Source organism: Telopea speciosissima, chromosome 2 (genome assembly GCF_018873765.1).
Source record: "Telopea speciosissima isolate NSW1024214 ecotype Mountain lineage chromosome 2, Tspe_v1, whole genome shotgun sequence".
Taxonomy (NCBI): Eukaryota; Viridiplantae; Streptophyta; class Magnoliopsida; order Proteales; family Proteaceae; genus Telopea; species Telopea speciosissima.
In genome coordinates this window covers 57,709,048-57,721,271 of record NC_057917.1, presented here as the reverse complement: position 1 = coordinate 57,721,271, position 12,224 = coordinate 57,709,048, and the positions used below count along the sequence as shown (strand labels likewise).

Here is a 12,224-nt window from a genome sequence, read left to right as displayed (position 1 = left end):
TAGGAATTATATCCATATCTGTAATGATCTAAGATTATAAACAAAACAGTGGCCTCTGTCTATTCGATAAGCCAAATCATTCTCTTCTTCTTGTTACTCAACTGATACTTAAAACCTTGATATGGGACAGGTGATTCAAAAGCAAAGAGCCATGATAAAATAAGCCCAATGAAACCCCTGCAAAGGCCGATCATAACAGAGAAGTCAGGGAAAACGATGTACTAATAGGTCACAAAGAAAAAGGACAAGAACCTTAATTATATGAGCAAAAGAAAAGACAAATCAAAGAACACTACAATTTTGAAATAACTAATTAAAACCGATTCATAGAAAACAGCAAGAAGCCAAACTCGACAAGCCGGGGGACACGCAACCAAAACGAGCAGCAAACACTCGAACGGATAACGCCACACCGCTATAACCCCTTGCACAAGAAGTATCTACAATCCAAACTTTATCAAGCAAGGAATCACATAGAGATTCAATAAAAGGTGTTGGGGTGCCGAGCTACCAGATTCAGAGTCTCAGGAGAGATCCTGGTGGGAAGGAGAAACCTGATCAGAAACAGAATCAGCATCCAAATCTTGATTTCCAATGAACTGAGTGTTACCAGCCCCAGTTGGAAGAAGATCAAGTAGACCCAAAACTGTGCAACGATTGCAAGTGAGTCACCCAGATCAGGCGTTCACTCAGTTAAGCCAAATAGATCAGATGGATATATCACCAAAAAAAACCCTTCACCACCTTGTATAGAGTAAACTTCTAAGAAAATGCAATAATATATAGCATAAACATAGCATAAAATTGCTTTAAAATATTATGATACAACTACTTCAAGCTATGGATTATCAAAATAGGGAAATCCATTGCATATCACTTACCTCTCCATTCACCCGAACAAGCACATCACCTGGCTCCAAATGCTTATGAGCTGGGCCACCTGGCACCTGCAATAACATATGTTATGCTGGGGAATTTGACAAGTGAATAAATAGATTATACAGTGAATTAAGTAACATGATATACATTCTTAATGGTTGATATGGTAGCCACAGAGAGCCTAGGTGATGGCCAGGTGCCTAGGGGCACCTAGATGCTCATGCAGGCATCACCATATTGACCCTGGTATATCGCATAAGGACCTAAGATACCGTGGCATAAAAGGAAGCAAAGTAAAAGGCGGGTATCATGGCGGCACTAGGACAGAAGAGGAAAAAATTAGAAGGGGGCAAAAGCGTCCAATTTAAAGTAATAAACAGTGCCCTCGCTGATTTCATCCCAATCCAACATAGTGTTATTACACGTAGGACAGTTGTAACTCCTCCCATCATGATGGGTCTTGGAAGGAACCCTCCGCAGGGGCCCTACATTTGAATGATTGCAAGGAACAAAAAACTGAGGCTACACAACTTAAACCATACCAACAATGCATCCTGAATAGCTTCATTATTTTCTCAGAGAATGCAAATCACCTTTAATTCTCCAAAAAAAATTGTTAAATAATCAAACGGCAGTGCACTCACCACAGAATCAACAACAAGCATTCCAGTCTCATCAATAGGAGATGCATGCCTGACCAACTGCTCAAGCAACAAGCCCACGCAAATTAAATCTTTGTTTAGTTTCCTCAAAAAAAGAAAAATAACAAAGCAAATAGAGTTGAAGAAACAATTATAAAGGAAATGAAGAACAAAAGAATCTTAAGAGAAACTCGGTACCTGTTCTATTTCACTCCGGAGACCAAGACGACGTGTCTCATCAAATCCTTTATGAAGAAATGTCACCTACAATGTGGACATAATAATGCCACACGAAACAAGAAAAATCCTCTAAATTTTAACCAAGACTTACTACCGTATAATAAATAATAAGATACTCATTACACGTTAATCCAAGTCCAACATATTATTTGGTGAAATTCAGATCATAAACACAGTAACTAAAGCATTCATCAAAATAGAGGAGATTAAATAGCCTTCTCTATCTCTGGAATTTGGATAAGCAACAAACTATGTGCATCAACATGTGAGGGGCATTGAATTTTCTAGGATTTTACATTAATATGTCATATAATTATATTTTAGTTAGCATGAAACAATCCACACAGGTGTTGGATAATTATAAAAAAAAGTCATTAAAATCATAAGAAATTTAGGATAAATCACAATAAAATACGGAAACTTTGACTAGCATTAGACTGGTTAGATCAATATGATCCCATATGGAAGCCTAGGTGCAAGCTTGGGAGGCCCACAAGGTGCTGGTGGCAGTCCAATGGGCTGAAAACAACCTTCAGGTAGTTAAATTATAAGTTGGGCCTTTTATTTTCTTGGGTTTTATTGTCATAGGTCTAAGTTATAAGCCCATAAAGTGGGGCTGAAGTTAGTACACGAGATTAGTAGTTAAGTGTTTAAGTTTATTTAGGATACTAAATAACTTTTAGGAGTTCTGATTTGAGTCTATTAAGTCAGTGTATGATTAGAAGTCCTTTAATGAGTCAGTTTAGGAAATTTAAAAGGTTTATATAAATATATATATATATATCATACTATATTATAAATGTAGAAACTCAAAAGTCATGGCAAATCTTTTCATACCAAAAATACCCTTCAACAATACCAATAAGCCCAAAAAATACCCTTCATTAATTATTAATTATTAATTGTTATAATTTTCAGCTAAATTAAATTCTTCCTCCATTAATAAACCCCCCTCAATGTTACATTAATTATTCTTTTATAAAAATTAATGGACCAATCGTTTCCCTACTCAGTTTTCTCACGTTTTTTCAGATAAATTCAATAAGAGATAATTATTATTAATTATTAATTAGAAATTAGAAATTATAAAGAGAGAGTAAAATAATCCCATTTTGCGTTGAACAATCTATAAAACCCCACTTTCCAATGTATTATATAATCCCATCTTATCTTACCACAAAAAAAATTTACAATATTATCCATTATTCCTTGAACAATCAATACACCCCCCCCCTCAATTAATTGTTATAATTTTCAGCTAAATTCAATTCTTCCTCCATTAATAACATCTTATCTTAAGAAAAAAATAAAAAAAATATAACAATATTATCCATGATAAACCCCCCCTCAATGTTGCATTAATTATTCTTTTATAAAAATTAAGGTACCATTCGTTTCACTACTTAGTTTTCTCATCTAAAATGTTGGGTGTTCATTTCAGTGATTCATCCATGAAAAAAAGCGAAGCAAACACGTGCATTTGCACATGCAACTTTACTAGAGTATATATATGTATGTCTGTATGTATGTATACACCCCATGATGCGGATCTGGGGTTCGGTAACCGTTTGAATTGCTTATGGGCCCACCCGATTGAACAAAAGTCAAGCAATAGAAGGGAATGGCAATTTCATAATGATCAGAATTTTCTAAGGGGGTGTTAGGAAAGTAAAGAAGGGATGCAAAGGGGATTACATTAACTAAGGACAAACTTGGAAGCAAATATAAGTTATGGGACATGGGGGAATAAAAGGTAATGGAAAGGATATATTTGGCAAAAGAGCAATAAATACCAGGGAGAAGGAATCATGAGGTAGGAAGATTGGTCTTCTTCCTTACGTCAGTAACTCATTGCTGAAAACCAGATTTATTACTAGAGAAAAATCGGTAGAAGCTTATAATATCCTCCTTTGCTAGGAAATTATCAGAGGCTTTGATTGTAAATCTCACTCCCCTGCTGCCCTCTTGAAAATTGACATCTACAAAGCATTTGACTCCCTGTGATTGGACTTCATTTGTGATGTCATGACTCAAATGTCCTCCCCCCCTCTCTTTGTCCATTGGATCCACACCTGCATCTCCTCCACTTTCTTCTCGGTCATCCTTAATGGCTCCCCTGTTGAGTTCTTCCCTTCCAAAGTTGGGATCCGCCAAGGATGCCCTCTATCCCCTTTCCTCTTCTCCATTGCCCTTGAGGTCCTCTCTAGGAGTATCCAGTCAAAAACTGATCAACTCCTCATCTCCCTCATCCCCAAGTGTAAGACCCTCAAGCTTACCCATCTTGCCTTTGCTGATGATCTCATGATCTTCTCTAAGGCCTCCCCTTTGTCTATTTTCTCCATTATGTCCTCTCTTCAGCTTTTCAAAAGACTCTCAGGTCTTCGTATCAACCTTTTGAAATCCCATACCTTCCTTTCAGGCGTCTCTGAAGCTGATAAGGACACTCTACTTCGCCTGACGGGATTCTCCCTAAGTTCCCTACCTGTCAAATACCTTGGCCTTCCTCTCATTCCTACCAGGTTTACTGGTCATCATTGCACCCCTATGTTGGACCTTAAAATACTTTTCCTGAAGGGATTCTCCCTAAGTTCCCTACCTGTCAAATACCTTGGCCTTCCTATCATTTCTACAAGGTTTACTGGTTATCATTTCACCCCTATGTTGGACCTTATCCGTAAAATGCTTCAACTCTAGAAAGGCAAACTCCTTTCCTATGCTGGCAGGATTGAACTGATTAGATCTGTTCTCCAATCCTCTTACATCTACTAGTGTGGCATCTACGGGCTCCCTAAACCCATCATTAAATCCATGGAATCCCTTTTCTACGCCTTTCTTTGGAAAGGAAGAGAATCTTCCAAATTCCCCCACCCGATCAATTGGGTAACCATCTGCCTGCCCAAATCTGAAGGTCTTGATCTTCGTAGGATCCGCACTTATAACATCGTGGGAATCCTCAAGCTAATTCAGATAATCTCTTCTAAGCATGATTCCATCTGGGTCAATTAGGTATACTCCTACCCATGGTTTTAAGTCTCTTAACGTATCCGCTGATACTAATTGAAAAGTACCTTATTTTTAGGGTACCGATACGCTACGGCATAATACAAGACCTAAAAAAAGTATCAACTATATAGGGTTGATACGTGACCCAATATGCTTGATACTGATCGATACACATACACTTGATACATCTTTTATAAACTATATTTTACATAGTACTTATTTATACTGTTTTATGCTTCAAAATTGCATTTCGCATGTATCCTAAACATTTCCATGTGTATCTTGCGCCTCTTCGATACGATACGATACGTCTCTCGAAATCACCCTTCTGATATAATACCCGATACCGATACCTTAAACCTTGCTCCAACCTTCTCAAAAAAGGGCTCCATTTAGACAGCAACCCCTCCTACTGACCCATCTTGGGTCTAGCGCAAAATCCTCCTTCTCCGCCCCTTAGCCCTCAGAGCTACCTCCTCTGTGATCGCCGATGGGACCTCCACCTCCCTTTGGCTCGATCCTTGGCACCCCTTAGGAGTCCTATACACAGCCTTAGGTGCCCACTCAGTCTACTCTATCGGCACTCCTAAACTTGCCCCACTCTCCACCATCATATCCCACGGCTCTTGGTCCCCCCCCCCTCCCCTTTCTCCCCTTGCCTCACCCAGGTCTGGGCCTCGCTCCCTCCCCTTCGCCATCACTCCAACTCAAACAAGGTCAATTGGATCCCTTCCCCATAATGGTCTCTTCAGTTCCATCTCGGCTTAGGACTTTGTCAAGCACCATGGCCATAGTGTCCCCGGCATAAACTCGTTTGGTCCAAAGGCCATATCTCACGCTAGTTAAGGCGACGCCTTGCCAACTATGCTTCAATGTATGGAGATCCCTTAACCTCTGCCTCCTCACCCAATCATTTCTCCTTCACCATCACATCCAAGTCTCCCCTTCATGTACCCATTTTGGAAAGGCATAGAAGAGGACGTTGATCACCTTTTCTTCACTTACCCTTGATTCCCCAAGGAACAGGCATATTGGTGTTTCCTAGGGTCTAGATTTTTTTTTTTGTGCAGCCTCTAGCTCCTCCTAGGGCTTGAGGCTTTGTATATTCCCCCCTCCCTCCTTCCCTATGTATTCTCCCCCCCCCCCTTCTTTCTCTTCACCTTTGGGGTTTTGGTAATGAATTTTTTATTCACCAAAAAAAATTGACAGTATCATCAAAGTGAAAACTATGATAGGAATACAGGGAAGAATATTAATGAAGATGGAGAAGTAAAGAGAGAGATGAGAGAGATTTAGAGAGAGGATCAGAACCGAGAGAGAAAGAGAGCATCCTCAAAAGCTAGCCATTATGGAGAGGGTGCCCAAGTACCTATAAACCTCCACATTCCCCATTTACATCCGATGTGGGACTATTTTTCTCGCCTTCCGCATGGAACCCCAACAACCTCCCCCTCCACGCAGGAGCTACCAAGATCTTCTCTATCACCCCCTCCACACGGGAGCATCTGAGATCACATCGGGTGCCCACGCCCTGGCCCTGCCACAACCTTGGCTATGATACCACTTGTTAGGGACTTGGGTAGAACTCATCCTCAAAAGCTAGTCATTAAGAAGAGGGTGCCCAAGTACCTATAAACCCCCACATTCCCCATTCATATCTGATGTGGGACTATTCCCCCCTCCCACACACACACACATTAATTAGACATGATTTAATTAATAGAATTGAAGTCTTTCCAAGAGTTTTTGAGTTGTTGAGCTCTGCAAACGTGGTTGAAGGCTCTTCTCCTAGTCTACTGCTTTCTTCTTCTATCCTTCTTCTAGTTCTGGTTCTTCTACAGCCAGATGAAATCTCTCCACTATGCTTCTTAGTCCTCTTCTTCTTCTCTTGATCTTATCATATTTTTTTGTCTTCTCTGTTTTACCAAAATCAATTTCATAATTGTGGTCATTTCTTATTGGATATTATTTCTAAGAAATAAAATCTGATTATTGGACACTTTACTTCATATCTAAAAAGCTACTCAAATCTGATCATCCATACTTCCTATATTATCTCAAGTTTCTGACTATATTTTGAAAATAGTGATCCTGGTTGTTGATCATTCTTCTAGATATCTGTTTTAGAACCTTGAACTACATTATTTAGTATCAGAGCCAAATCCCAGTTCTTCTATTCATCATGGAAAAGCAACAGATCCAACATGTGATCGACTTGGTGGAAGAGTTGCAAAACTACTTGGCAGAAAGTATGAAACGGCCTCAAGAGGGGCAAAGGGAAATTGAAGCAAAATATGCTAAAAGGCAGCAGGAAATCAAAGAAGACCTTGTCGCCTATGATAACAATTCTCAACCAATCCCAGAAGATCAACAATATGATCCAATGGTTGAAGATCAAGTTGAAGAAGTAAACACTTCAATCGAGATTGATGAGTGATGCAGGCCAAGCTCAAAGGGTAAAAAAAATAGGAATAGAAAAAGGAAATTTGAGGAATTTCATTAAGTAAGAAACATACAAGGTAGATGGATAACTTGGGGACTCACTCACCCAAGGGTTGGGGGTTCACTCATCCAACATGAGAGGATTCGCTGAACTCTTAAAGGAAACTTACGGTTCATGGACAATAATGGAGTTCAAAAGCTACCTTCACTATAAAATGACATAAATATATATAGAAGAAGAAAGAAATGACCCAAAAAAAAAAAAAAAAGAAGAGAAAGTAAGAGACATTAGAGGAGCATTAATTGCTATGTACCATTGGAGGAGGGAAATTCTGTGAGTTTCTTTTGAACGTCGGAGAGGCATATCCATGGGCTTGGCCTAAATGTGGGTTGCACCAATCTCCGTTCTCTCCCCTCTTGAGAAGAACTCATTCTCGAGTTTGATTCCATAATTCTCTCCCACAAGTAGGTATCAAGCTTTTGCAATTTCGCTCCATTGATCTTTGTGTTCGAGATTGGGAAAAATATGACTTGTGTCTAATGAGACACAGACCCTCTTTATTTATAATATGGAGGAGAACATTTTAGAATGAATGCAAGATCAAATTACCCCTATAAGACAATACGACAATTCTACCCTTGTACCTATTTACAACACTCCCCCTCAAGTTGGTGCATGGATATCATGCATGCCCAACTTGGAAACAATAGAATGAAGAATCCTACCACCTAGTCCCTTAGTAAATACATCAGCCAACTGATCATGAGAAGGGACAAAGGGAACACAAATGAGACCAGGCTCTAGCTTCTCCTTTATGAAGTGGCGGTCAATCTCCACATGTTTAGTCCTATCATGTTGAACTAGATTATGGGCAATGTTGATGTTGGATTTACTATCGCAGTAGGGCATCATAAGAAGAGTAACAAGGACAGCCAGATCAAGCAGAAGCCCACAAAGCCATAACAGCTCACAAATTTCATGTGCCATAGCACGAAACTCTGCTTCAGCCCTAGAACGAACAACAACTGCCTGCTTTTTGCTTCTCCAAGTGACCAAAGTACCACCCTACAAAGGTGTCATAACCTGTGGTAGACCGACGATCATCAGGAGAGCTGGCCCAATCAGCATCAATAAAAGCCTTAACTCGAAGATGATGATGAGGAGAGAAAAGGATCCCATGGCCTAGAGTAGACTTCAAGTACCGGAGAATATGATGAACTGCTTCCATATGTGTGGAATATGGATCATGCATATACTGACTGACCAAGCTGACAGCATAAGCAATGTCTGAACGAGCATGAGCAAGGTAAATTAACTGGCCAACCAAACGTTGATATCTTCCTTTATCCACAGGCTTACCTTCTGTGCTCAGGAGATGAACATTTGCATTGACAGGAGTGTCAGTCGGTTTGCAGCCCAAAAGTCCTATCTCGAACAAAAAATCAAGAGTGTACTTCCTTTGAGACAAGAAGATACCGCGGGTAGACCTTACCACCTCAATGCCAAGAAAATAACGAAGCTATCTCAAGTCTTTAATTTTAAATTCAGTACCCAAGTAACCCTTGAGGCGAGCAATCTCATCAACATCATCACTGGTGACGACAATATCATCAATATAAACAATTAAAATAGCAATCTTACCAGCAGATTGCTTAATGAACAATGTTTGGTCAGCATTGCTTCGAGAGTAACCAACAGAAAATCACCCAAACCAAGCCCGAGGTGACTGCTTCAATCCATATAGGGCACGTTTCAGCTTGCACACCTTTCCTTGAGTTTTAGGAGAATCAAAACCTGGGTGACATCCATATATACCTTTTCTTCAATTTCCCCATGAAGAAAGGCATTTTTTACACCTGCATCCCCTCCTACTCTGTTCTTGTTAATGGCTCCCCTGCTGGATTCTTCAAGTCTTCGGTTGGTATCCGCCAAGGTTGCCCCCTATCCCCCTTCCTTTTCTCCCTGGCCCATGAAGTCCTCTCCAAGAGCCTCCAATCCAAAACCGATCTCCATCTCATTTCCCCCATCCCCAAATGCAAGCACATCAACCTTACCCACCTGGCCTTCGCTGATGACTTAATGATCTTTTCCAAGGCCTCCCCCTCCCCTATTGCTACCATCATGTCCTCCCTCCGCCAGTTTGAAGACCTATCTGGGCTTCGAATAAACCTTCTTAAATCCAAACTCTTCCTCGCTGGGATCCCTGAGTCTGACAAAGATTCCCTCCTCCGTCTCACTGGCTTTTCTCTAGGCTCCCTCCCTGTCAAATACCTAGGCCTGCCTCTCATCCCCGCCAGGCTGTCTAGCCATCATTGCACCCCCATGCTTGATAATATCCGCAAGCGCCTTCAGCTCTGGAAAAGCAGACTATTATCCTATGTGGGTAGGCTTGAATGTATCAGATCGGTCCTCCAATCTTCATACATTTATTGGTGTGGCATCTTCGCCATCCCTAAAGCCACCATCAAAGCCATTGCAAACCTTTTCTGTGCTTTCCTTTGGAAAGGGAAAGAAACCTCAAAATTCCTGCATCCAATCAGCTGGAAATCCGTTTGTCTTCTCAAGGCTGAAGGAGGCTTAGGCATTCGCCGCATTCATGACTCTAACAAAGCCGGAATCCTCAAGCTCATCTGGAAAATCTTTTCCAAGCATGATTCCATCTGGGTCAACTGGGTCTACTCCTACCTTCTCAAGAATGATTCCATTTGGACTACTCCTTTTCGCCCTGACGCGTCTTGGGTTTGGCGTAAGATCCTCCTTCTCCGGCCTCTTGCCCTTACTGCCACCTCCACCGCCATTGCTAATGGCTCCTCTACCTCCCTTTGGCTTGACCCCTGGCATCCCTTAGGCATTCTTTACAATGTCTTTAGCCCTAGAGCTATCTACTCTTCTGCTATCCCCAAATCTGCCCCCCTGTCTCTCATCATCTCCCTTGGTTCCTTGTCCCCTCCTTCTCCCCTTCCCCCTGTCCTACCCCAGATCTGGCCTACCCTCCCCCCCATTCACCCTCCCTCTCCTACCCTTGTGGATAAGGCAATTTGGCTTCCCTCCCCCTCTGGCAGTTTCACTACTAGATCAGCTTGGAACTTTGTCCGCAAGCCTTCCGCCCCCGTTCCCTGGCACAACCTAGTCTGGTTCAAAGGCACCATCCCCCGCCATAGCCTTACAACCTAGAGATCACTTCACCTTTGCCTTCCTACCCAAGCCTTTTTACTGCACCGCCACATCCATGTCCACCCCTCTTGCACCTTTTGCTGGAACGGTTTTGAGGACACTGCCCATCTCTTCTTTGCTTACCCCTTTTCTTCTACAATCTTGAAAAAAGGCCTCTCTTCCATCTGGTACCGAAGCAGGAGACACCTTCCTTTTGACCGAGAATGCATCTGGTTGACCAAAGCCTTTAAAGGCAGCACCATCTGTGACAGTATTGGGAAGCTTGTTTTTGGCTCTGTTGTCCATCATATTTGGATGGAGAGGAATCTTAGGAGATGGACTTCCAAATCTAGATCTTTCAACTTGATTTGGAAAGACATCTCCTTCGAAGTTTCCGCTAAGATCAGCACCATTCCTCATCGGTCCCGCATGGATACCCTAAGGAACAGGAACATTGTTGTTACCTGGGGTCTAGATAGCAGTATGTTGCAGTCCCCTTTTAGTTTAAGGAGGACTTGACCCTAGTCTTTCTTCTTTCTCCCCCCCTCCTCTCTTTGTACATTCCCCCCCCCCCCTTTTTTCTCCTTTCGGCCCCCTTTTGGGGTTTGGTAATATATACTTATTCACCAAAAAAAAAAGGCATTTTTTACATCTAATTGTTGCAAGTCCCAGCCCACATTAACACCTATGGATAGAAGAACACGGATAGTATTGAGCTTAGCCACTGGAGCAAAGGTCTTCTAGTAATCTATCCCATATGTCTAAGTGAAGCCCTTGGCAACAAGTCTCACCTTATACCGGTCAACTGTACCATCAACCTTATGCTTCACTATGAGACCCACTCACAACCAAAAGTCTTCTTATGCTAATAAGGTTCCACGTATCATTTTTCTTTAGAGGTTGCATCTCTTCCACTATAGCTAACTTCCACTGTGACTCCTTAAAAGCATCTTGCCAGTTCTTGGGAATAGAAATAGGGAAGACACAAATGTGAAGTAGGAAGGAGAAAGGGAATCATAAAATACAATTTGAGCAATGGAGTGAATAGTGCAAGACCGAGTACCTTTACAGACAGCAATAGGTAAATCAAGTGTGGGATCAACCAAAGAGTCAACAACAGGTCAACAGGAGAGGGAGAAGAATTACCTTCCGGAGTAAGACCAGGATCAGGATCATGGGGGGCGGTTGACTAGGTAGGGCAGGTGCAATGGGCTGTTTCTGCTGCTTTTGTACATAGACACGCATCTCTGGTCTAGGTTATAGTGTCCTCTGGAGCAATCTCCCCTTGTGTGTAAGGATCTAGAACTAATGGTGGCAGCAAAGGCAGAGGCAACTCATCTTCCAGACAAATAGAAAACTCCCCCTAAAGAGAAGTCGTAGAGTAGTTTGCCACGGACTCATGAAAGGATGAAAGATCCCATCCATTGTCACAAACCAGCGTCGACTAGGAGGATGGAAACACTTGTAGCCCTTCTGGGTAGTAGAGTATCCCAAAAAAAATGCAACGGAGACCACGAGGATCAAGTTTCCCATGAGAATGATGATTATGAGCATAGCAGAAGCAGCCAAAGACCTTGGCAGGTATGGGAAATGTAAAAGACCCTTGGAGAACATCAATAGGGAAACGAAAATCAAGCACATGAGATGGCATGCAATTAATGAGGAATGCTGCTATCATTACTGCATCACTCCAATATTGTGAAGGGACATGCATTTCGAACATAACGGAGCGAGCAACCTCTAAAAGATGCAGATTCTTTCTTTCTGCAACTCCACTCTGAGCAGGTATGTCAACACAACTGGTTTGATGTAGGATTCCATGGGCAGCAAGGTATGACTAATAGGAGCCCTCCATGTATTCACGG

General features: G+C 41.8%; 1 protein-coding gene across 2 annotated transcripts in view; it reads right to left on the bottom strand.

Moving 5' to 3' along the window:
- Positions 1–12,224, bottom strand: part of LOC122653134 (protease Do-like 7) — a 137,918-nt gene that overhangs the window by 81,901 nt on the left and 43,793 nt on the right. For both annotated transcript variants that reach the window (XM_043847076.1, XM_043847075.1), the window contains exons 8-10: positions 1,719–1,784; positions 1,524–1,580; positions 882–947 (exon numbers count right to left, since the gene is read on the bottom strand). In XM_043847076.1, coding sequence (XP_043703011.1) covers positions 882–947; positions 1,524–1,580; positions 1,719–1,784 — 189 coding nt within the window. The remainder of the gene's footprint in view (positions 1–881; positions 948–1,523; positions 1,581–1,718; positions 1,785–12,224) is intronic.